The sequence below is a fragment of the Convolutriloba macropyga genome, chromosome 3, assembly GCF_964194025.1.
Source record: "Convolutriloba macropyga chromosome 3, txConMacr16.3, whole genome shotgun sequence".
NCBI classification, from domain to species: Eukaryota; Metazoa; Xenacoelomorpha; order Acoela; family Convolutidae; genus Convolutriloba; species Convolutriloba macropyga.
In genome coordinates, this window is record NC_134470.1 from 3,498,609 (window position 1) to 3,525,869 (window position 27,261).

A 27,261-nucleotide genomic window follows, 5' to 3' on the forward strand; every position below is an offset into this window, starting at 1 on the left:
TTTGGTTACAACTTACTTGTCATACGGCAATGGATACCCTTCATGTATCCAAATCCGTATTTTAAACTAATTTATTGTTGTATGTTCCTTTTGAAGGGCGAATGCCATTTTTAGTTCAGTGCTATATACTTCCTCCCATATTTAGCAGTTAAGTCTGTTCATCCCGTCTGTACCGGATATATACTCATTCACGTTGTAAACAAATCAAACTTTGCTTCCTTTCTGTATGATTAAAACCTGAACAAACTTTCTTTCATAATCTGTATTATCATTAACTTTCATTCTCCAATTTGTAGCGCTAACGCTCAGTTCAATTTAATCCTTGCAAAATACCTCTCGTTTTAACTGAGTAGTTCAGTTAGAGTCAATCGCACCGCGATTGCCAAATCTAGAAAGGCTTTAGTTGAAAGTAACAACTAAATCGTCCATTCGCGACGCAAGTGCCTATCTCAGTACTTACAAAGCCACATTTGCGATTCAATTGACTATACTCCTTGTGTATGAGTATAACATGGCGCAGTCAGCATCGGACTCAAAGAAAACACCACTCCATATAGAAGCATTCTGGGAGAAACCGACAGCAACACCTTCCCTGACGTGGATCAAATGGACGCAGCAGTGGAAATTGGCCCTACTTCCTAAGGAAGGGATCCAATTGGATACTCTGTTGAGTGATCCACCAGCAACAGTGACATACCCGCCTGAGCCTACCTATGAAGCACCGGTAGAGAATCACACACAGGCAACGGAAAGAGATCGTAAAGTCCGAAACCAACAATTGAAAGTCAATTGGCAAAATCGTTGTGCAAAGATTGAAGAAATCGGGATCCTCTGTGGTGACAAGCCATGGGGAATTTGTGAACAGAAGACAATATCATTGCTATATCTAAGCATTGGCACAGAGGGGCGACGGATCTTCAAGAGCAAGTACCCTCACTTTCAGATCGAAAAACAACCTTTTAAAGATTTGTGGCGAGCAATGGAGGACTCATTCACAAAGGTTCGTAATATAACTTACGATCGCTTCGTTTTCTACTCGTGTAAACAACAAAAAAGGAGAATCGGTAGAAAGTTTCTACGGCCGTCTCATAGAATTGGCGGAAAATTGTAATCTTGGTAGTGAAGAAACTACACTCATTCGTGATGCATTCATATTAAATATGCTTGATCACGAAACTCAGAAAGAGTTGTTGAAGGAAACAGTAGACCCACCAAAAGCATTGGAAATCGCCATACAAATGGAAATGGGAGCACAGAACCAGCAGAAAATTAACCAAAACTTGATGTCAGGTAATACTTCAGTGAATTACATCAATAATAACTCAATGAGCAATCGCAACGCGAATGGACCTTCCACAAAGCGAGACTCCACTCGCTACGCATCTATCCCAAAAAACTACCAATATACGAGTATTTGTATGGATTGTGGTCTTCGCTGGAGCCACAACCATAAGCAGATTTGTCCCGCGAATGGAAAAAAATGCCATAATTGTGGTTTTATGGGTCATTTCGCTAGAAAATGTCGAAAAACAAAACTGCCACAGCTTCCAATTCCGAAAACTCAAAAATCAAATGTAAACCAAATCGATCAGACGCCGGAAAAAAGTGATGATGAAGAATCAGTAAACTATATCACGAGCTATCAACAATTGTACGACCAGGTGTACGATTCAAACTATGATAGCGACTCTGACGACTACGTAGCAGCGATTTCTTCGGATTCAGTTCATCAATTAGAACCATTAAACGTGGAAGTGCAAATAGGAGAAATACAAAAATCTGCTATGATTGACTCTGGAAGTGCTGTGAGTATCATCACACAAAGTTTAGCAAACAAAGTCCTACGATCTACAAACTCAGCTAAATGGATAAAATCGACGGAAAAAAGGAATTTGAAAACTTTTTCCAATGAGCCGATCAAGGTCATCGGACACTTGGAGACCACAGTAGCCTACAATCAATGGCAAGACAAATCAGCAATATTGACTGTGGTAGATGATGGACACAAAAATATCATTGGACGAGATCTGTTCACTACTTTGGGACTTGCAGTTGTCCAACAACAACCAGAAACTGGTAAATGTGTTTATAACATCAATAATCCTACATGTAAAATTAAAGAGTCAATCGCGACGCAATTTCCACATCTAGTATCGAGAATTGGTTTATCTAAAACACATGTAGCAAAGTCAAAGTTTCATCAAACGTTCACAGCAAAGCATCAAAAAGGTCGACGTGTTCCGATAAATCTTCAACCTAGAGTATCAAGCGAATTAGAAAGACTACAGATTGAGGGTCATATCGAAAAACTATCTAGTTGCTCTGACGAACACTTCATCTCCCCGATTGTAATTACAGTAAAAAAAGATCAGTCGATAAAACTCGCATTAGATTCAAAAGTATTAAATAAAGCAATACATAAAAACAAATACCAAATGCCTAATATTGAAATGTTAATTGACACCATATCACAACATCTCACAGATACACAAAATGGTCAACAAGCATATTTCACCACATTAGATCTCAAATATGCATACAGTCAATTAAAACTACATCACGATACAGCAAAACACTGTAATTTTAACATCATATGTGGAGAATCTACAGGTACATATAGATTCAAAACTGGTTTTTATGGACTTACAGATATGCCGGCAGAGTTTCAAAAAGCCATGGATTATACTCTCATTGGTTTACAAAACACATACTGTTTCTTAGACGATATTATAATCGTTAGTACCGGCACTGAAGCAGATCATTTAGCCTACGTCCACAAATGTCTAAAAAAATTAGATGACGATAACTTGAGAATTAACCTCCAGAAATGTCATTTCGCTAAATCTGAAATAGAATGGCTCGGTTACAAATTTACACAGACTGGGATATCACCTTTAGAAAGCAAAACAGCCGCAATCTTAACAATACCACCACCAACAACATTAAAACGCCTTAGATCATTTCTCGGGTCAGTACATTAAATTGGCAAATTTATACCTCACTTAGCACAACTATGTCATCCACTTAGACCACTACTGAAGAAATCAGTAAAATTCATATGGACAGACGAACATACTAAACATTTTAATCAGAATAAAGAAAAAATAGCAAATAGTACAGAAAATAGCCATTACAACCCTAAACTGGATGTTCGTGTAAAATGTGATGCCTCCCGTTCAGGATTGGGGGCAGCATTGGAACAAAATACACCGGATGGTTGGAAACCAATAGCCTTCGCGTCGCGATTCCTCAATTCAACGGAAGAACGCTACAGCGTCAACGAATTGGAACTATTGGGGATAGTTTGGTCAATCGATTATTTTAAATACTACTTATACGGAAAAAACTTTACGGTAGTAACAGACCACAGAGCCCTATTGTCAATACTTAAAGAACACCGATCAAATAAGTCATACAATAGTCGACTGTCTCGATGGATAGATAGATTGCTACCGTACAATTTCACGATTGAGCATATGCCAGGTGCAAAAATGGGACTCGTTGATTACATTTCTAGAAACCCTTTTGCAAGAGCTAAAAAGATATCTACATACGACGAGCACTTTGTTGTAGCAACAATTTCTAAGATCCGTGATTCAATGAAACATTTAATTACCAATAGACAAACTACAACTACAAAATTTATAAACATATTAAAGTTGAATTTGCCTTCACCAAAAGTTACACAACCATTTGCATCGCGATTAACCATATCAAAAAGCAATAATTCAACTAATTGTGATATAGCATCCGCATCGCAATTAACCAGTTCACCACTGAAACCTCCATTCGCACCGCAATTAACACATGCTAATTCTAAATTTAATCCGTATTCTGTACATCCATTTGCGCCGCAAATGCCACCTAAATTTACAAAATTACAATTTGTACCAAATCACTGTAAAGTAAATAATTCACATTCCATTAACAAATTCGCTGCAAAAGAGGTGCAAATTGTAGACAGTAAAGAATGTGAACAATCTGAACAATTATCCTTAATACAGCCTATTAATGGTAATAAGTCAAGTAATACACCTAACAACACTAAATTAAGCGCGAAAACACAAATCCACAAATATAAATACCACTCACCCAAAAATAACTCGCTTTTTGCCCAAATTCTGCCTAAGAAACACTGCTTTGTGAATAAACTCAATAAACCTTTCATCTCAAATAATTCCATAAATAGTCTCAGCACGATGTCAAAAGCTAAAGCAACCCGTTCGAAATCGACTCCTACTAAAGCAAGAGTAACGTTCTCCAACACAACACCCTCAACACCCGAATCAAATGCAACAACTCATACTGAAACCCCAACTGGTAGTATGATAGACGAAGCTGAGGACATAATGTTCACCGAGACCCTAAACAAGGTGTTCAGTAGGAAATTTCTAGCAATACTGACTGGAAAAGACGCGATATTGAAAGAAGTAAGGGACTGTGTACTTCGAAATGATGCAGAACGACTACAAGAAATCAGTCCCTACCTCTTCTCATATTGGAGAGATCTTAGTGTGAAGCACGGGTGTGTCTGTCTAGACGAAAGAATTGCGATCCCAAAGTCCATTAAAGATGCGGTGTTGGAGGACATACACTCCACACACCCAGGCAGTTTCGCTATGCTTTCCTTAGCTCAAAATATCTGGTGGCCTTACATCCACAGAGACATTCTGGCAAAGGCCAGTGAGTGCAAAGCTTGCACAGATATTGGTAAGAATCTAAAATCAGTGATTTCGCACCGCAAATGGACACCTCTACCTAAATGTAGTGAACCAAATGACGAAATACAATTAGATTTTGGCGGCCCAATTCTAAATGAGAAAGGAATAGAACAATATTTCCTTACTAGTATAGATAGATACTCTAAATATCCTACAGCAGAAATAGTAAATAACGCATCAGGTCCAAATGTAATCAAATTCTTAAATAATTATATATATCATCATGGAGTGCCTAGAACTATTAGATTAGACCAAGCTAGATGTTTTACAGAAGTTTTAAAGAAATCTGAAACATTTTGTACCGAAAACAATATTACACCTATTTATGCACCTGCAAATGACCATAGAGCAATAGGATTAGTAGAACGTATCATTCAAACAATTAAACGACAATTAGCTTGCATGAAATCACAGTTAAATAAGAAATTTATTTTAGAAAATTCACTCAAAGCAATAATACAACGACTTCGTATATCAAAACAAAAAACAATTACAACCACACCCTTTGAGGCACATTTCGGTAGAAAATGTAACACACCTATATAAAATATTACAACTAAATCTGATAGTAAAAATCTCAACTATAATGCAATAATAAATTACTATTTAGACGAGGATACAATCCCAGGTCGTTCCTATCTCACAGATGAACAGTGGGCAGATACAGCTCTTTGTTCCGATACGGAAATTGAGCGAGTCATTTGCGCCGCAAGTACCCGCGCAAGAACGGAACAAGAGAAAAGGAAAGATGGGGAAGAGCGTTTTATAAAGCCAGATGTCATTCACCGTGCAATTCCCTGCTCTGAAAGAAGCGTACAAGTGAAGTTGGCCCGAAAAATACATGAAAACCAGCGCCAAAAGAAAAACTTGGACGGCCTCTACGAAGTATTAGCACCTGGCAGTACAGTGTGCAAAATAAGCCCAACGACGAGCGTCATCAAAGAACCCTCCAAACCTGAAGTACGGGTCAGAAATTCTGACATCGCCAAATTTGGAACGCGGGCCGAACGGGAAACAACTTTAGCACAGTACATAGACAGACGCCCAAAGAAACTAAACGAAAAAACTCTCGAACAAAAAATTCAACAGCATAAACGAGATCTTTTTCGAAAAAATACTGGAGAGAAAAAGATAAAGCGAAACAGAAAAAACACAGGCGATGTAAGTGTCATTTCGTCGGCACGATCCTGTATATCTACAGCTAGCAATGTCGCAAGATCATTGAAAATGAGAGTACCAAAAAGAAACCCGAAATACGATGAGGCATTCAAAAATCGACCCGACCTTACACAAATATTAAATTTTAGTCCAATCGCGCCGCAAATGGTATCATCTGATATAGCAGGGCCATCTGGAACGCAAACAACCTCCTCGACTCAAAAACAACCTACACCCATCTTGAGAAAGACTTCGAAACGCAAAATCACGGTCAGCGATACATCGGATTAGGATACGTCTTCTATTAGAAAAAGCAAAATGACACTGAAGAAAAAATCCCAAAAATCGCAAACAATTGTCGAAAAAGTTCGTAACACAGAAGGTTACACTGATTACCAAGACACTGGCATTGCGGGAGGATCAAATCAAGAAGATGAGTACTCGCAAAACCAACCAAGGGAGATGACAGTTCTCCAGGCCGAAAATGCTGAAAATAGCGACAGCGAGTAATCTTCGATAAAGAAACTTTCATAAACTTCTATTTTATCTATTATTTAATATTTTATTACTTACTAACCGGTGAATATTTATTAGTTTTCTGATTTTAATTTAGTAAATTAATTTTTCCTCAAGAGGGGGAAATGTCATACGGCAATGGATACCCTTCATGTATCCATATCCGTATTTTAAACTAATTTATTGTTGTATGTTCCTTTTGAAGGGCGAATGCCATTTTTAGTTCAGTGCTATATACTTCCTCCCATATTTAGCAGTTAAGTCTGTTCATCCCGTCTGTACCGGATATATACTCATTCACGTTGTAAACAAATCAAACTTTGCTTCCTTTCTGTATGATTAAAACCTGAACAAACTTTCTTTCATAATCTGTATTATCATTAACTTTCATTCTCCAATTTGTAGCGCTAACGCTCAGTTCAATTTAATCCTTGCAAAATACCTCTCGTTTTAACTGAGTAGTTCAGTTAGAGTCAATCACACCGCGATTGCCAAATCTAGAAAGGCTTTAGTTGAAAGTAACAACTAAATCGTCCATTCGCGACGCAAGTGCCTATCTCAGTACTCACAAAGCCATTTGCGATTCAATTGACTATACTCCTTGTGTATGAGTATAACATGGCGCAGTCAGCATCGGACTCAAAGAAAACACCACTCCATATAGAAGCATTCTGGGAGAAACCGACAGCAACACCTTCCCTGACGTGGATCAAATGGACGCAGCAGTGGAAATTGGCCCTACTTCCTAAGGAAGGGATCCAATTGGATACTCTGTTGAGTGATCCACCAGCAACAGTGACATACCCGCCTGAGCCTACCTATGAAGCACCGGTAGAGAATCACACACAGGCAACGGAAAGAGATCGTAAAGTCCGAAACCAACAATTGAAAGTCAATTGGCAAAATCGTTGTGCAAAGATTGAAGAAATCGGGATCCTCTGTGGTGACAAGCCATGGGGAATTTGTGAACAGAAGACAATATCATTGCTATATCTAAGCATTGGCACAGAGGGGCGACGGATCTTCAAGAGCAAGTACCCTCACTTTCAGATCGAAAAACAACCTTTTAAAGATTTGTGGCGAGCAATGGAGGACTCATTCACAAAGGTTCGTAATATAACTTACGATCGCTTCGTTTTCTACTCGTGTAAACAACAAAAAAGGAGAATCGGTAGAAAGTTTCTACGGCCGTCTCATAGAATTGGCGGAAAATTGTAATCTTGGTAGTGAAGAAACTACACTCATTCGTGATGCATTCATATTAAATATGCTTGATCACGAAACTCAGAAAGAGTTGTTGAAGGAAACAGTAGACCCACCAAAAGCATTGGAAATCGCCATACAAATGGAAATGGGAGCACAGAACCAGCAGAAAATTAACCAAAACTTGATGTCAGGTAATACTTCAGTGAATTACATCAATAATAACTCAATGAGCAATCGCAACGCGAATGGACCTTCCACAAAGCGAGACTCCACTCGCTACGCATCTATCCCAAAAAACCGTATGACAAACAAGGCACAAGAAAAACGCTCAGAGAGATTTGCTAGTATGAAAAGCAGTGGTTCGTCAAACAAGTTAGTCATAGTTGAGAGACGAAGTTGACACGCGAAGAGTGTTTAAAAACGATCAATCAATCTTTCTGATTAGCTTAAATTACCTTGACTTAGTGGAATCGGGATTCTTCCAACTGTTGAAAGTTGTTTATGATTCTTAATTTTGAATAACAGGAGAAAATTTTACTGTGTTCATTAATTCTCTACTTCGTAATTACTTATTCTGGGGATAACCCTTAGCTTCAATTCATCGGTGGAAAGAACCGATATTTACTTGGTTGTTTTAATAACTACAACTCAAAGAATTATTATTTCCATTACTTGGAAAAGAAATTAAATATTGCGTGCAATAAATATCTTAAATACAGCTTTGAGCGAGCACAGGGGACAATAGTCTATACTAAATTGTCAGATGGACTCACTTTTCTCTGAAGAACCTTTCAAACTTGATAGAGTTTTGGGCGCCAGCCAGTCCCCAGCTAGAAGCCTTCTAACGATAAAAGTACAAAATTCTACAGTGGCGCTCCTGGGTGGGCTTTCTGACAGATTAAAATAGATTAGTTTTTACGAGTTTGGGTCTCAATCCAAGGTGTGTACAACATACTTCCTCAAAATGGATTCAATACTCGCCCAAAGAAGCAAAGAACACCTATCTGAATTGCCGAGTACAAATCAAATAACTCAAACCAGAAGTCGGGCTGATAGATTAAGAGAACTACCCAGACTCCGGCGAGATTATGAAGTACGAAAAGAAGTGCATTCGCAAAAATTAGAAGAACACTCTAGTTTAAGTGGTTAAGCAATTACATAACGAAAATGGCGTTGCAAACGGAAGATATACAACGATTTGCCCATTCAGCCATTCAAGCTGCGGACGCACTGAATAGTCAAGGACTGCAAGGGCCAGGTGCACACCAACCTGACTGTTTTCCTAATCCGATATACAAAATTTGGGTGGATTGGAAAAAACATTTTGTATGCATTGCGGAGTCGACTCGTTGGGATGAAGAACAAGCAATGGCTTGTGTCCCAACCTGCCTCACAGGCTGGGCCCTTGACGAATGCACTGCAATGCCCAACCACTTTCGAGAACAGGAATATGGGCATCCGGCACCTACTCTGGAGCGATTGTTTGAATACTTAGACCCTCGAATGATGCGATTTCGAAACCAACGAACTGCTCGAGCCGAGTTCAAAAACTTTATTCAAGGTGAAAAGGAACGAAATCAGGATTTTTCAAGGAGAATACGGTCCATCGGGGAGGTAGCAAACCATAACATGAATGCTGCAACCCGTGGCGATATGAACCGTGAACAGTTTATCGATGGACTCTATGACGCTGAAATCTAAGAATTTCTACTTAGAGAAGATCCCCAAAACTTCTCGGCTGCTATAAATAGGGCACTGAGCCTTGATAGTGTAGCACGTAATTCTTGTATGCAACAGCGACGAAGGTTAGCGTCATTGTGATCAGTTGTTGAAGACCCCGTTGAGACTCAGAGATATACTCAGAGTAATGAGATGATGCAGAGAGGCAAGGCATCAAGAGTGTTCGCAACTGCGGAGAATTCTACGGATCTTTCGGGGTCTGTCAATGCTAAGATTGATCAACTAGTAAACAGTTAGGCCGAGTTTATGAAGAATATGTCAAATATGATGAGCAAATTCGTGACTTCAGTAATTCCGAAGCAATATGAAGTCTCACATAGTGAAAATAAACCAAAACAGGAAAGCGACGAGAAACGTCTGTACAATCCTTATCCGCCTGGTAGCCGTTACGGTCAACAATTCATCAGTTCCAAACCAAACAATGCCCAGTACAGTGGTGGACCAGCTCAAAAAAACAGCCTCGGCAGACGATTAGGAGCTGCGGGAAGGCAGTGTTTCCAATGTGGCCAGGAAGGTTATTTTGTTAAGGATTGCCCTGAGCGCCAAAACCAACAACAGACCGGTCCTTTTAACTACTAGAGGCCGGGAGGGCCACAGTTTTTCGTAAAGAGGCTCTATCCCGGCCGAATTCAAAGCAAATAGACAAAAAGACAACATTAAAGCATATTTTGAAGCAAGAAAAATTAAATTTTGCGACGGAAAGGCCAAACAACAGCACGTAGCACAAATACAACCGCCATAGATGATGAGAAAAAGTTTGATTCGTCGGATTTTGATGAAGGTTCTGAAGCAGCCGTGGTTGATGGCATAGTGAATGACTCGATAATTTTGGATGACTCGACACGGAAATGACTCGACACGGAAAAATTGATTGGTACGGGGGCATCAACAAATATAATGCAAGCAGAAAAACTCTTCAGCTCTGATCGTTTTGCGAGAAATATCCCATATAAAGGCCGCTTAGAGTCAGCCGATGGAAAGACCATAAATGTTCTTGGTCGCGCAATATTGGAGTTAAAGCTGGGTTCTATATGCGTGGAAATACACCTTCTAGTGTTGCAGAACTTGAAGCCTCAGATGATACTTGGCCTCAAGGAAATGAAACGCCATGGTTGTACAATTGACTTTAGATCAAACGAAATGTGGACAGGCAGCAAAGAAAGTTAGGCGGTGGTAATGCGCATGGTTTCTCTGACCTCAGTTGGCAGCTACCGTTAGTGTCGCGAAACTGAAATTGACCTGTCAATGCAAGATACAAAGCTTGTCAACGATCATCAGCTGAAGGCAGTCACTGGCGCTAGTCCCAAAGAAAACGACCATCTGATGGCAGCGCAACACTTTAGAAAAACACAGGTCAAAGATTCAGAAAGCAATTCTCTAAGTGAAACCGAAGATGAGGAATGGACAGACACTGATAATGAGGTTGGGAACTGGGTTACTTACACAGTCTATAAAGCCCAAGATCATCCCACTCTAGACCAGGAAGTTGATCAAATTTTGAAATTATCTGCACCGGGCGTTTCTGGTGTTGCTCTCGATCGGCTGAGAACACTAGTGCGAGAATATCGGTATGTATTTGCGTTGAAAAGCAATGAACTTGGATGCACCGACATTGTTCTGCATCAAATTAAAACAGGTGATACCCCACCCATCAAAAAACATCCACACCGTATTTCGCCGGCCAAGATACCTATTATCCAAGAAGAACTCAAGAGCATGCTGGAGAAGGGAGTCATTCAGTCTTCATAGAGCCCCTACAGCGCTCCTATTGTGCTTCAGAAGAAAAAATATGATAGCTGGAGATTCTGCGTAGACTACCGCAACCTTAACGATGTTACGGTGAAAGACGCCTTTCCTATACCAAAAATAGATCTGAGTTTCGATGCTTTGAGGGGAGCGAAATTTTGTTCTCTCGAATTAGCAAGTGGCTACTGGCAGGTACCGGTTGTACCAGAGGATAGACAGAAAACAGTTTTCGTCAAACCTGATGCTGGGCTGTATGAATACATTAAAATGCCTTTTCTATCTAATGCCCCCGGATCCTTTCAAAGGCTTATGAACAATCTTTTCAAAGATCACCTCTGGAAGTGGGTTCTAATTTTTCTTGATGATGTTTTGGCGTACGATTGGACTGAGGAAGAACACTTCAAACACATTGAAGTTATATTCAATCTGTTGCGAGCAGCAAGTTTGAAACTGAAGCCTAGGAAATGCAGACTTCTTCAGCAGCAAGTTGTATACCTCAGTCATGTTATCGATAAAGATGGAGCTCGACCAGACCCTTAAAATGTTGCTGTTGTCAGAGAATGGCCAGAACCAAAAACCGTTAAACAAGTACGGTCATTCGTTGGATTTTGCAATTACTATCGGCGCTTTGTGAAAGACTTTGCACAAATTGCTCGTCCTTTACATGCATTAACAAATAAAAAAGCTCGATTTGAGTGAACTAACAAATAAAAATGCTCGATTTTGCAATCACTATCGGCGCTTTGTGAAAGACTTTGCACAAATTGCTCGTCCCTTACATGAATTAACAAATAAAAATGCTCGATTTGACTCCCTGTTGTCAAATGGCATTCGATCGACTGCGTCTCGAACTAGCTACAGCATATGTCCTACAGTTCCCTCGGTATGACTGCCCCTTTATCATTGACACAGATGCAAGCAACGTATAAGCAACGTCAGTCTGGGTTCAGTACTTTCAAATTTCATTGATGGCGTGGAACATCCTATAGTATTTGCAAGTAGGAGCCTGAGTAAGACCGAAACTATGTACTCTACAACGAAGCGGGAATCCCTGGTGGTAGTTCAGGCTTTGAAATGGTTCAAACATTATATATGGGGACTCAGCTTTGTCATACGTACAGATCATGCCAGCTTAAAATGGTTATTCAGGCAAAATGCAGACGGCATGACGTTCAGAATGCTCCAACATTTGCAAGAGTTCAATTACAAAATTGTTCATCGCGCGGGCAACAAACATGCCAATGCGAATGGGTTCTCTCGGATGACGGAAGAAGAGCCTGAATGAGAGCCGGGCGAAAAAGAACAAGTAACGGTGCAGTGTCCTGAACCTCAAGAAATCAAAGAAGCCCTAAAAAGAGTTCGTGAACGTTGTGCTATGGTTGACGCTATCACAGAAACCATAGATGACGAAAATGAAGAGGGGGTCGCTATAACATGGACTCGCAAGACTCAGATATAGAACGGTTGCAGCAGGAAGACGAGGCAATCAGCCGTATTTTGTACTGGGCACCAACAGGATCAGAAAGTAGCTGCTCGCCTCTGGGCCCTAACTTAATTTCAAAAGAACAGGCAGTTCACCATGGACCTGAAGTAGTAGCCTACTGGTCACGGTGGTCAGAGCTTGTTCTTAAGAATCAAGTTTTGTACAGGAAGTCGTATCAACCAGAGAAGAACGAACCGCATTTGCAGCTGATTGTACCTGTTTCTTGCAGAAAAAAAATTTTAGATCAACTTCACACTTCCCCAGTGAGTGGAGGTCATTTCAAAATAGAAAGAACACTATTGCGAATAAGGCAGAGATTCTGGTGGCCCTTCATGAGGCGTGACATTGAGAAAAAAACTTCTTGGTGTCTTCCATGTGCAGCTCGGACCACGGCAGGCAGGCAACGTACCGCATAATTAAGTCCCTTCGAAGTTGGTATTCGCTTTCACACGGTTGCTGCTGATATACTATGACCAGTTACACTAGCCGCACGGTCAAGAGCGAAGTAAATTCTTGTTATGAAGGATTTGTTCACAAAACATGCAATCAGTGTTCCACTTGTTGTAACCTAAGCAAAAGATGTGGCGAAAGAAATTGTAGAATGCTGGGTCCTTAATTTTGTCGTGCCCGATGTACTTCACACAGACCAACGAAAAAACTTTGGGATTGACTTGATTAAAGAAATCTGTAAATTGCTTAAAATGGACGAAGCAAGAACTTCTCCGTATTACTCTCAGGGAAATGTTCAAGTGGAACAACTTATCCGTGTAATTGCCGATGTTCTCTCAAAATATTGCGCCAAAAACCATCGAGATTGGGACACAATGCTGCCTTATGTCAATTTTGTCTATAATACGACTATTCATAGGACGACAGGAGCCACTCCGTTTAGTCTCGTCTATGGACAGGAGTGCCAATATCCTATTGATCTGTTCTACCCGAAGCCTCACCATCAAGAAAAGACCCAGAACGAGTTTGTTGACTGGCTCGATAGGCAATTTAGGGAGGCCCATTCTCATGCACGGGAGTTTTTGGGAGTAAATCAAAACCGACAAAAAAATCACTTTCATAAGGAAGTTTCTGGAAAACCATACGAAGTCGATGACGAAGTGTGGGTTTTCTCAAAACATAAAGCTAAATCAAAAAAATTCTTTCTTCCGTGGGAGGGACTTTACATTGTCCTTGAGAGAACTTCGAAAGTTAACAACAAAGTTAGTAAACCCCAAAAGCGTGATAAATGGCTTATCCTCCACTACAAACTCCTCAAACCATTCGTGGAAGGGGAACCGAAAACGAGCGAGCGTAGAGCCACACCGTTTTGTTCCACGAATTTTTATGAGGAACCACTAAAAATTGACGAGTGGGAGCAATTGGATCCGGACCCAATTCCCCGGCCGCCAATATTGGTGGCAAGAAATCGGATACAAGTCCCGCAGCCAGCCGTGCAACAGGAAAATGAACTAATCAACAGTCCTATAGTCGAACAGCCAGCTGATCAATTGGGCGATCAGGTCGCCCCGGATACAAATAGCCGTGAAAATGATCCGGAATACCAAGGACATTTGGTTCAAAGGCAGTTGGAGTCTCCCAGCGTCGGGTACAGCAGATCTCCAGACGCAGAGGTTGAACAAACAACACGACCGATTAACCAGAATTAAGTGGAAGAACCCGTTGCGCTACGCCGATCGACAACGATCCGAGCACCGGTCATACGACTGGGAATCGATGAATAAACACTTTTTCCTCGTTTACTTAAATTCGTTACCCGGATCCCTCTTCCTTGCTTTTTATGAATCGCAAGGCTTTGGTCGGATTTGAATGACCTAATTTAACGTTTTTTCTTTTAGAGTTAACGCGGTCACGACAGGAAAAACGGACAGATTTCTGACTCTGAGGCTACTCTTCCTATTTCCCATGCTGAGATGTGCTATCTGTTTAACTACTAACCATACAGCTGGCGCAGTCTTCACAACGGAAAACCCTGTCATCATTGCGAGTGCGCTGGAATCAACCTGGGTATTGGTGCCACTACCAGTCCTACCTGCCCTCAACTTAACATCTCTGGACATTGCTTTCCAGGAATTCCAATACGAATTTGCAATGCGATGGAAGAAGCATCATGGACGGTTTTGCAAAAACTTTTTTACCACTAAAGTTTTGATGAATACGACATATCTTGCACTGAAGGGATTGGAATAGGAAATGCTAGAAATTGATATTGTTTGTACTGAAATGTGGGAAAGGGCTGCAACATAATTAAATGGAACAGAATCAGTCTTGTCGAGGTCAAAGCGATTCGTCAAACCGCTGCTAGGTGGGATAGCTGCTGCTATTGCCCTTGCGCCAGTCCGAAAAGCTTGTTTTTGTCAGTACTTCTCTTTCTTCGGATTGTGTTGCGGTGCAGACTTGGATAGACTTGGTAAAGAGACAGCATTTCTGGACGGAGCGGTACCAACACTCGCTCCTGAATCAGGGGAACGAGTCCACCTGCTGGGCCACTCATTAATCAAAACTCAAGGGCAATTGAAGATGATCATTCATAATTCTAATGACAACTTCCATAAGATCAGGAATGTTTTGGGAGAGCTTATCAATAACACCAACATTGGAGTAACACATTGGGGGGCCTGCTACAACAACAGACAGAAATCAGCAGTGGTCGCTGCTCAGTTTAATATGGGAATGACAAACTTCACCCAAACTATGCTTGCTTTGAGAGCAGAATGGGTGGCATTCAAAGTCGGACTTCACAATTTTGGCTACATCCTAGATGACGCATTGAGTAGTTTAGCTCGGGGCTATATTCCAGCAACACTCGTACCTTCAAAAGTTTTGCGACAAGTTCTTAACGGGCTCAAAGTTGACAGGATGCAGGAAGCTATACCCCGTTCTGATTTAATGACCTATTACGGCTTTGAACTAGTAGAGTCAACAGTATTTACAGAAACAGCCGTAAATGTCCTGATAAACGTGCCTGTACACCACACTAACGGATTTCATAAAGTTTATCGCGCAGTTCCAGTACCTCAACCAATTGAAGACGGTTCGACAGCGACACGATACAGTTTCTCGCGAAGTTACTTATTGATATCGGAAAGAAAAGATAAATTTGCCGAAGTTATGGAGGAGAAACTCATTTCACATTGTAGCGGCAGTAATCGTCTTAAACTGTGTCTAAAACTTTTTTCAATGTCACGAAGTGGAGAATCTACGTGCCTTTCTAGTCTGTTTTTCGACTTGCAAACATCAGTTCTAAAATTTTGTGCACAGCAGGGTGTAGCCCTACCGGAAGAACCTTACGCGGAGTACTTGGACGACTCAACCCACTTGGTTTACTCGCGATCCAGCGACTACAGACTACTCAACTACAGCTCACAAGCCTTCGATACTGGAGAGTGGATCTGCGGCTGCAAAAGTTGCCTAATTCGATCACCTTGCAAAGGACGTATAGAGGACCCCAGTGGTAGTTTGGTATTGTATCCGGACCCAAGAATTTGCCAGTACGAGACCGGACTTGTTGTAAGGATTCAACAACACCCCTTACTGCGGACTTTGTTCGGTGAATTGCACGAAATGGAGGCACAACTAGCTGGAATGAAAATCCCAGATGTGTTTCGCGAGGAAGCTCCCAGTCAAATGCTGGAGACTTTACGTTTGAACTTGGTTGATCTACCCAAAGGAATTGTAGATGAAGAAGCTATGAAAACCATCGCGAAACCTTTTGCACAAGGAAATATCAATCAGCATGCACCATTCCACTGGCGGGCTTACCACAGTGGACCTGTCAGCTGGTTTGTATGGTTTGTATTAGCTGCAATCTTAGTAGTTGCACTCTGGATGATGTACACAGGACTCTGCCGAGTTATAGTGAACAAAGCGTGTATCGAAGGGAATACGGCTGGTACTCAGACGAGTCCGAGAGCCAGAAGGAGTAGATACAATTGTTGGGAGCGCCTACTAAGAGGAGATGCGGGTTTGAGTGGACAAGGGCCGATGAATTTCAGAATGATTGATCGCATTCGAGTGCAACCTTACTCTGAACGCGACGGGATGGAATCAACTCAATTGGAAGACGACCTTGATGACTCTTTCATTTCGACACCTCATCACCCCCGGATCCAGTGGCAAAACGCAGAGGAGCAGGGACTACCGAGAGAAGTTGGCGTGCGTCAAGATTTTATAAACTGTAGAAGGGAAGGGAAGAGTGAGCCGATGACAGCGTAAACTGTTAGTTATCAACTTCTATTTATTTATCTTTTGCCGATCTTATTAAGAAAAGTGCTTTAGTTGGTTCTATTACCCCTTTAACTGTAACTAGGAAAATTAACTTTTATCTTACATTTATTCATGAGTAGTGTTCCGGTGCTTTCATTTATATACTCATTTGTTCAGTTACACAATTGTATGGTGTACTCGACAAATCCCGATACCAATAAGATTTAACTTGCGCACTAAGGCTGAGCGAAATTGAGGTCGGCAAACAGTTCAACTCGCAGGATAAACAAGCAAATGCCTAAATAGATAAGAAAAACACGTGAAAATTGAGTTGTCTAGCTGACCCAGAAAACAAATCATACTGCCCTCAGTAACTTTCAAAGCTAAGTACCAAAAATGAGTGGCACACACTTCGAGTGGCACTGCTTCACTCTTGGCCGTCTTTTTAAACTTAGAGATGTCAAAGATACATGGAGCGGTCATTTGGTGGATCTCATAGATGGGAACGTAGTTTTTTTGGAAGTTGGGGAACCAGAGTTCTACTCCTTTCTTTCGATTCCCTGGTCAACAGCACCACGACTACTTATCGAGGCGGGGACTAACGATTAAGTGGAGGATAGAAAACCGGAGGATAATTCAGATACCCCCGACCAAGACTACTCAGTAGAAGAAAACTCATTCCAAGTAAAACACTCCCTCCATCGCCCTCTAGCTCCAAATGAATTAATAGAAATCATTATTCGACCGGTAGAACGCGAAGAAGCGGATACGTCGGTGGAAATAAACAGGGTTCTCTCTGACTCCACGGCAGCGGAGCCAGATTCTGAACAAGATATTAGCGACGAAGGTGGACCTGAGATGCCTCCTTTCTACGCACGACGGGACAATCGAGAAGGTGAAATTGAATGGGAAGATGTTAGCAGCGACGAATTAACCGACAATTATATTTAACCGATCGTTCCAACTTAAGCGGGCAAAACGTGTCTCTATTTGAATTTGTTATCTAGGAAGTAATTAGTACATTTAGCCACAAAACCAGAGATCAAAATCAGCGCCTATCAAAGCTATAACCCCGAAAGAACAACATTTCCATCATGGTTCTTATATTTTGGGAGTTCAAAGTTCTAGATTGGGTTGTCGTCTTCCAGCGGGTACAATTTTGCGAGGATAGTTTTGTTATTTTACAACTGGAAGACGAAAACGAATTTTTGCTTTTACTGGATAGTGCGGCGGGCAAATAAGTTAAGTCGGCTACGTTATCTAACTGGGTCAAGCCTTTGACGAATGAACCGTTACCAGCATTCCAATCAATACTATATTCTCCTTGTTTGAAGGATGTGTCCACGCAAACGGAAAAGAAGAATATCACTTGGACGCCAGCGATGTGGGAAAAACAAATAAATAAAGTAGTATATGGACTTCGTGCTAACAGGGTTGAACTCTGCCGTTTCCTGATAACTTTTATACAAAGCTTACTATAGTTATAATTATACACTCAGTTTGTAGAGTATTAATTAAAGTAGCAACAGCATAGAAAAAAAGGGGGTTTGAGGATAGAATTACAAGTTTAAATAACTCAAACTCAGTTTTCGTCTACCACCCACCAGTTCTGCCAATCTTGCGGCGTCGAGAAAGGCCACGGCCTTTCAATGATGGTGGGTGGTACGAAGGCTATTGCATCGTACACCGGCTTTTTGAGGGCGCTGATAGCGTGGGTACATTGAAAAAAGACGGGAGGAGTTGGCCTCATCCGCACCAATTCCTCATCCCACCGCTGCAGCTCCCGCACAAAGTCCCGGTGATCCGAAGATTCTGGCTCAACTTCGACGCTTTCGCCGCTTTGCTTGAAGACGACCATTCTGGAAACACTGGGGTTTATGGCCCTTATCCGGTCCAGATTGACGAACGTGAAACCGACCGCCACATCATTCTGGAATCGGACAGGGTACTCCCCAAATCCAGCAATTGCCGTCGACAAGCTACTTATAGTTGATTGAGGACTAAAAACACACTTATGTCTAAATGAACATATATAATATATACAAACTTATTTAATCATAACAGGATTTGGAAGAATAGGAAAACAGATTTTTTTGTGAATTGATTTACTATCTAGACAATTAGAACTGAGGCGTTGAGTTGTAGAAGATCACTGGAATCAATTGTGGGTGTTATTTTGTTCTGGAAGAACGACGATTGAGGCTGCTAAAGCTCACAGGAAAACCATGTAGAAATTGAAAAAAAAGAACTGTCAACGCACAAAAAAAATTTATTATATAAAATACCTTTCTAATTGGCTGGTGCGGATAGATACAAGGGGAGAAAAAAAAATTTTTCAAGCACTTGACGGCCGACAGGACGGTTAATCAATTTCTTAAATGGAACAAAATTTAAGTTTAAATAAGTTCAAATTAAACACCACCACAAACTTTGTAGAACCAGGCGAAAATTAACCTACACTTAGAGCAACTTTCTCAAAGATTATTCGGGGGAATAATGATGCAGAAGGGAAGGGTGTAGAATTTAGTTCCTGCGTAGTTTATTGACACCTTTGTTAGTCGCAACTTTAACTTTCACAATCAGAACTTTTGCGGGTAAAATAAAGAGGTCCGAATTTTGACAAGTCTCAAATACAAATATGCGTCTTTACATTAGGACTAATGAAACACACACTTCGGACTCAAATAACTTGTTCTAACAAAGATAAGACCAAATTAGCACACGAATGACCAACAATACCAAAAGTGGAGTTTTGCACGGCAAATAACACCTGATAAGAGGCACACAAAATTGTGGCGCGATTTGGGCCAAGGCAAATAAGAGTTGGAAAATCTCGAGGTCATTCACATTAAAACTTAGCCCGTGGAAACTACAAACAAAGGAAATCAATTTATTGTCCTTATTTTTTCATTAAAAACTGAACTTAGCTAACTGCTATTATTGGCCTTGCTCCATATTGGCCTTGCTCCATACCCTTATTCGTCAGGCTTTAATATCTTGTAGCACTATGGACAACAAAATCCTAAAGGCACGATATGGAAAGGCCCCAATAAAACTACCTCCAGTGGCTGGCAAAACGCCCTGGGCAGAGCACATTCGAAACTTCAAGACGAAGGCAAAGAGGCGAACAAAAAACGGCAAGTCTAACAAGGGAAAAAAGACCCTCGCAGCGAAACAAAACCGGCAGCCACAGCAATAAAGCGAGCAACAACAGCCACCAAACGATCAACAACAGCAGCAATGCGAACAACAACAGCAACGCGAACAACAGCATCAACCAGCTTGTGATAGCGACTTGTCCAAAGACGAAAGAGCCGAGCAACAAGCGCTATTGGAAATAAAGAAGAGAGTGCAAATCGAGCGTCCATATGCAGTGTAAAAGCAAACTTTAATTTAATTAGATATCTGTCATGTGTGTGCTAGTCCGGTTTAATAAATGATGTCGTCGAAATTGAACAATTTACCCCTCATTTTTTTGGCTTAACACGAGTAACAATAAAACAATGCATTGTTCCACCGCTCAGGCCGGCCTTTAAGTAAATTCCTCCTCTATTTGGGCCCACTTTGTTTCCAGTGTAACAATCCCAGTGGGCTTGCTCGATTTCATCGGTCTCATAAAACATATAAATATTAGTTCTAAAGGTTCGGGCTAGCATTCTCAAATCTGTTGTTGTAACGAAATTAAGATCATCTGGGCCATTAATAAGAGGGGCAGCGCCCATCAGTTTTAATAAGTGGCGGTCCGGGCCTTCTTTTTGTAAAGAACGAATTATCTCTTCATTTTTTCCGCCTTGATTACGGTTTCCGGTCAGAATTGTGCTAAGTGCAGCGCACACGCAATTGTAATCGGGATCAATAGTGTCCACAGTTTTAGGGATAAAAGAAATAGGATCTAACGAAGGGGCGTTCTTGAAGCAATTGTTTTCCAGTAACGGCCTTTTGTTAATAACTAGGCCTAATTCATAACAAATTCTATCCAGTGTAAGGCGAGAAGCATGAACTAAGGGACCGGTAAAACGGCGATGAGTAAATTTTTCATTGCAATAATCGCAGTTACGTACTATTTCTCGAACGATAGGCTGGGCTCCCTGGACATCGTAAGATTGTTTAACAAGCCGTTCGAGCTTAACTGCTTTAATATGCTCGTGGTCTCGATGTAACTTTTGTATGATAATTTTTGCATTCCTGGAATGCAACACTTTAAATCCAGTCTTTTTATTAATAAAAATTAGTTTTGGTTTGCAAAGCCGACTGCATAATTGTTTAAAATTGTGCCTTTTCAGTTGATTAAAACTGACATCTAGTGGAAATGATCCACGGCGATGAAATTTGAGAATAGACTGATATAATTGGAAATCCATTGGCGCTCTAAGTTAGTAGGTAAATAAAAGCTAGTAGGAATTAAGGTTTAATGAATTTGGTAGTTTGTGATTTGCTAGTTTTCTGGTATTTGCGTAAGTTCATTGAGCAAACAAGAAATGGTGTGCATACTATTTCCTTTACTGAGTTATCAGAGCATGATATATCGATCTGCTACTCTCTGGTACGGCTTCAGGGTTCCCAATTGCTTCAAACTAAGCGTCTAGAATTTCACCACCCCCCGCAAGTCTTGAAAACCCTACTTCCTCAAGTCCGATAACCATGAAATTTTAACTGATCACTCTTAGGACAATTCCTTACACATTGAAGAAAACAACGGGCTTTTTCCGGTACCCAAAACCGTTCTTTTGGCCTTTGAAGTAAAACAAAAAAAATAGATGAAAGGCGAATTTCTTATACTCATTTGAAAGAAACGACACTTTTTCTAGAGTCAAAACATTTTACCAAGGCGTCGTTCAGAGTGGAAAGTTGAGATAAATTACCTGTCAATTCCAAAGTATTAGCACTGAGACTGTTCTACAAGGGAGTAAGGGACAGAAAGAGCTAAGGTTTCTTTTTCCTTTTTTTGATGACTCTAAGGAAATGGTTAAAATTTTGTTTAAAACGGAACACTTCTCCAGCCTAAATGGGAAACAAAGGTATCATAGTTTAAATTGGATGCGTATCCGTTACTTAGGGAGGAAAAAAAAGCAAGCGCGCGAAAATTTGCACACATATTGCTCAGCATGAAACATGGATTGTGCCATATTCTGAAATTATCAAACCGAGTTAAACAAGCAACTCCGGTCATCTCGAACAAACATTCACATAAGAAAGGTGGCATCTTGTGATTGACCTTCCACGCCCACTATAACACTTAGACGTTAGGTCAGAATGTTCTAAAAGGAACGACACGTTACTTTTTGCTGATAAAAAACTGATCAGGTTGAGTACCCTTAGGCACAAGAAAAACGCTGAGAGAGAGATTTGCTAATCTGAAAAGCAGTGGTTCGTCAAACAAGTTAGTCATTGTTGAGAGACGAAGTTGACACGCGAGTTCAACTTTCTTAGGTAAAAAAGAGTGTTTAAAAACGATTAATCGATCTTTCTGATTAGCTTAAATTACCTTGACTTAGTGGAATCGGGATTCTTCCAACTGTTGTAAGTTGTTTATGATTCTTAATTTTGAATAACAGGAGAAAATTTTATTGTGTTCATTAATTCTCTACTTCGTAATTACTTATTCTGGGGATAACCCTAAGCTTCAATTCATCGGTGCAAAGAATCGATATATACTTGGTTGTTTTAATAACTACATTTCAAAGAATTATTATTTCCATTATTTGGAAAAGAAATTAATTATTGCGCGCATCAAATTTCTTTTATATACAGCTTTGAGAGAGCACAGTGGACAATAGTCTATACTTAATTGTCAGACGGACTCACTTTTCTTCGAATAACCTTTAAAACTTGATAGAGTTTTGGGCGCTAGCCGGTCCCCAGCTAGAAGCCTTCTGACGATAAAAAATACAAAATTCTACAATATATATATATGTATATATATAACCGAGGGTTAGGTACGAGTTTACAATAACGCTTTTTTATCCCTTGAGAAGGGTCAATAACCCAAAAAAGATCAGGTTTTTATTGGGGCGAGGTTCCAATTTTGAATCGGGTCCTAGTTGCTTTTGGAGAGCTAATAAGCAGTAATCAACACCCCACCTTGATTAGCCAGAATGTCTGCGGCTAAAGAAAGCTCTTTTGCATCCAGTGGTCGTTGGTTTGGAGTGATAAGAGTCAAATCTACATCTGTCCAGTCAAATGCCAATTCGGAACACGATGAGCCAACTAGAGCCACGTCCACGTCTAAAAAATCATTAAGTTTTAGGGATTTTTCTAGCAAACTCAAAAGTGTTGATAAATTCATAGAGAAATAGTTATTAACAATTTTTTCTAAAAAATTAATAAAAAATTAATAATTTTTAATCACTAATTTAAAAAAATCTGAAATAAGCGCCTTTTACTTGACTAATGAACAAAACTAATCTCAACCGAAAAATGGCACCAAAAGCGTGCTCAACTGAAATAGCTTAATAAATTACTTAAGAAAACAGCTTGTCTTTAGCTTGACGCAAATTTTTTACTCTGTTCCACCCAATTTGTCATGCAAGACTTTTGTTGCCCTTAAATTATTCTCATTGGAATTCTGTTCGATCCAAATTATCATGCCCGATGTTTGGTTGACTCAAATTGGTCTCTTTTAGAATTTGGTTCCACACAAAATTTTCAGCTCAAATTTTGCTGGACTAAAAATACTGAGTTACAAAAATTGTGCTTAGCTCTTGTCGAACCAAGAGTCCAGGAACAGTCTATTTTTTGTCAGTCTGCTTTTTGGCCTCGAAATTCTTGCATGCAAATTTCTTACTCACTAATTCTTAAACTTAATCAGCAATCAGCAATTATGCTCTTTCATCTGTATTAATTTTCAATTCCGAAAACTACTAATCAATAATTAATCATTTTGAAAGAGAACTCAGCTGAAAAACGCAACATTTTTATCACGGCTATTGGATTGAAGGCCATTACGCTCGACCGAATGGAAAAAAATTGGATAAATTCTGTCCCGCCCCTTCTAGCCTAGGGGTCATATAACTTTTACAACCCTAGGCGCACGTGCTATTTTAAATAGAAACGTGCTATGCTACAATATATAAACTGTATTTGGCTGGCATCAAAAAAAATTTTTTTTGTGGGGGGGGGGCGAAGCAGAATGAGTCCAAAAAATTTGTCCACTATATCTAACCCTTCAAACGTTATCGCGATATGGGAAAAAGTTTAATCTTTCACATACAACAATTTGAAAGTATTTGACTTCTATGACAGAAGTTTTTTATTGATTGGGCGCAGAAATGATCACGCTAGGGGTCTGTCAAGTCATGGCCAGAAGTTAAATATTTGGGCTTGTCCTTGAGTTTTTTTCCCCAATTGAAATCCTGTTTAGCGAGGTGACCTCAGTCTAGAACTCGACCCATGAAAAGACCATTACAGACCACAAATGGTATGAATAGACCATGATGGAGTCAAAACAGTTTAAAAAGTCTAGATCTGGAGTTCAAATGTCCCCGGACGACAGTAGATAACAACGAAGAGTAATCAGAATGGCATCCCAAAAATAGAAAAACAAGTTTGTTGTCGTGACACTTGATTGATACAGTACTCAACTCTCGGATCCAGGAAAAAATGTGTGTATTTGGCTTTTTTCTTTTTATGAGATCAAGAAGATTTATTTCCTATTTGACAGCGCAAACATCTGATAAAAACGAGTATGTTAGGCGTACTTTTTTGGAAAGGAATTTCCCTCGCTTAAAGGATCTCAGTAGCCTTGACATTAGTTTTCGGTTGAGATCTTTTGCAAAATTTGGTTTTTCACATTACCAAGAGGCGCCTCAATTGATGATCTGTACATATTGTACTTTCTGCAAGCTAGTGAACCGTTTTTATGTGGTGAATTGTCTCTACAGCAGAGCAATGATTAGCAGCAAGTATGAAGAGAAATGCAGAAAGATGACTGCCTAGCCTAGCTCCATGTTGACGCACAATTGAATTAGAAAATAAGTCATTGACCATAATAATTGCTTTCGTTTCTTCAAAAACTTGTTCTTATTGCAAATTTTGTATATTCGTCAAATACAATGTTATCAAGAAGAGCGAATGTTTTTATACCGGTCGATTTTGTTGAAAGCTTTTGAAAAATTAAAGGTTACAATGCATTTAGTTGCTTATGGGCAGTGCAAAAGGTTTTCCATGCTGTATGAGTCTGTCTTCTTCTCAGATAAGCGTGCTGATATTGACCTGCTACCTCTTCGGGAATCATTAAAAATTCTTGCGAATAAGATGTGTAATAAGTTTCTTAGATCATTGTTTAGCAAGCTGATATTACTAAAATTATCAACAGATATTGGATTTTCTTTTCGGGTAGAAGTTTCAAGATTTGTTGTTCAAGCAATTTGTTGATTTTCTGGAACTATTTCTTTTACACTATTATTGAAAACCTTTTGACGCTTTGGAGTAATCTCTTCTTTTATTATCTTGCGAAATATTTATTTCATACCATTTGGTTCCTGAGAGCTCACTGTATTTAACTTTCATTTGCTTTTATTAATTCTTCACTTTAGTGATTTGCGCCTTCTGTTGTAGAGAGTAAACAAAAATATGTTTAGCTTAATTAAGAAAAATATTCATAAATATAGATGTTCCTGCATAATGTTTTCGGCCTTCATGATTTGGGTCAAAGTCTCATCTTTGTTTAGTAATACACAAATACCGAAAAAATATTTTAAATTTTTTTTTGTAATGGCCGCTTATTGAATACTGAGAAACGAGAAAGTGGTTCTTACTCGCAGAAATACAATTACAGCATGAGAACATAAATAATATTTCTGCTTCCTACAATCGGAAACATGAATAAAATTTCTTATCGCTCCTTAAAAAATGTCTTGTAAATACATCTTGTGCATGGGTGTACTTGTTGTTTTTTCTAGTCTTGTTGTTGTTGTTTACTACCTTGGAATTGTTGTTTGAACTCCCTCTTGAGAGCAGCTGCCAGACCCTGTTTGAGAGCAAATACTGGCCCACTCTGTCTGTATGTGGACACTAAGTCCTTCAGTTCATTCGTCATCTGGCACCAAAAAATAAACACTCAAATTGTTAATGATCTGAAAATTTTTTTTCAATTAAACAGTTGTATCAAATAGCTTTCAATTTGTATTGATAATAAATTAAAGTCCCGAACCGAAATGATCGATATTTACGTCAAAAATAAACGACTTAAGGAATATAACCAAAAATGAAAATATAACCAGATGGTTAAACATATAAACCGTCTCTCATAAATTGATGGTAGTTAAATAAATCTGTAAATATAGTATTACATATTCGATGCAAAATTATTTCATCATTTTGTTTTTTGCATTAGAGATTAAAATGATGAAATTTTAAAAAAAGACTTTACAATGATAAATTTAAATTTCGTCGAATACAAATACATTTACAGATTTATTGAAGTACTATCAACTTATTGGAGAAGATGTAAATATTGAACCATCTTTTCTAATTCTTTATGTTTGGAATCCAAAAAAATCTGAATATCTCAGGCAGAACTAATCTCTGATTAGAGTATCCCAAACCAAAATGCTGTCTGATTAACGTATCCCAGAAATTTAAATTATCTATGATCACGGCATCCGAGATCAGAGCGTACTCGGATCGATTTTCGCTGGACGGCCGCTATTTAATTCAAGCTGCCGCTATTTTGTTCCATTACTGATCAAGTTAACATGTGACCAGACTTCCATGACAAAATTTTCCAGGCAGAAATTTGGGCGTATCTTATCAGATTGATGTTTTTGCATTTTAAATTTTTATTTATAAATTTTATCTTATGTAAGCTATACGCTCTAAAAACATAGCTGATGGAAAGAGGGTTGTTTGAGCTATACCTTCTAGTTCCTTTCAACCGCGATGTATCCGTTTTTCGACAACTAGTTTATCCGAAGAAATCAATATTCCTTAAGTTTTGTTTCAAAAAGTTGCCTATTGGTAATACGGTAATACTATAGTATATCTCTGCATTCCGTTTTTGAAAACAACCCGGAGAAAAGTAACACCTAATTTTAGGTAGGACCAGAACAACAAAGAAAAAATTTCACCCTCAAAGTAAACCACCGCATGTCTCTCAAAAGGCTTCTTTTTATTTGGCTCATTTGGTCACTCCTTGCGACCCATTGGACTCCACTATCACAACCGAATAAATTAGTAGGGCCGAATTTCATCTTAAATACGGTGGTTTATTTCTGTGGAGGTTTATTTCAGTGGGGTTATATTGCCGTGAGGGTTTTTTCGTATAATGGTTTTTTCGTGGGTTTTCAGTTTCTAGATCATTTTTGTATCCACATAACGAAATGAGAAAAATTAATAGTAACAAATTCACAGAACTAAACCTGGGTACAATTTTTTTTATTGAAATAGAGTTCAATTTAGAATCAATTATCAAATGGAAATTATCAAATGGAAATTATTTAGAATCAATTAACTACTTGGAAAATGATTTCTCGTTTT

The 27,261-nt window shown here is 39.5% G+C and overlaps 1 protein-coding gene across 1 annotated transcript in view; it reads right to left on the reverse strand.

Moving 5' to 3' along the window:
* LOC142335837 (uncharacterized) overlaps positions 1–27,261 on the reverse strand; it is a 38,824-nt gene that overhangs the window by 9,081 nt on the left and 2,482 nt on the right. Inside the window, exons 3-5 of the mRNA XM_075384165.1 lie at positions 25,708–25,822; positions 22,860–23,010; positions 18,542–18,785 (exon numbers count right to left, since the gene is read on the reverse strand). Coding sequence (XP_075240280.1) covers positions 18,542–18,785; positions 22,860–23,010; positions 25,708–25,822 — 510 coding nt within the window. The remainder of the gene's footprint in view (positions 1–18,541; positions 18,786–22,859; positions 23,011–25,707; positions 25,823–27,261) is intronic.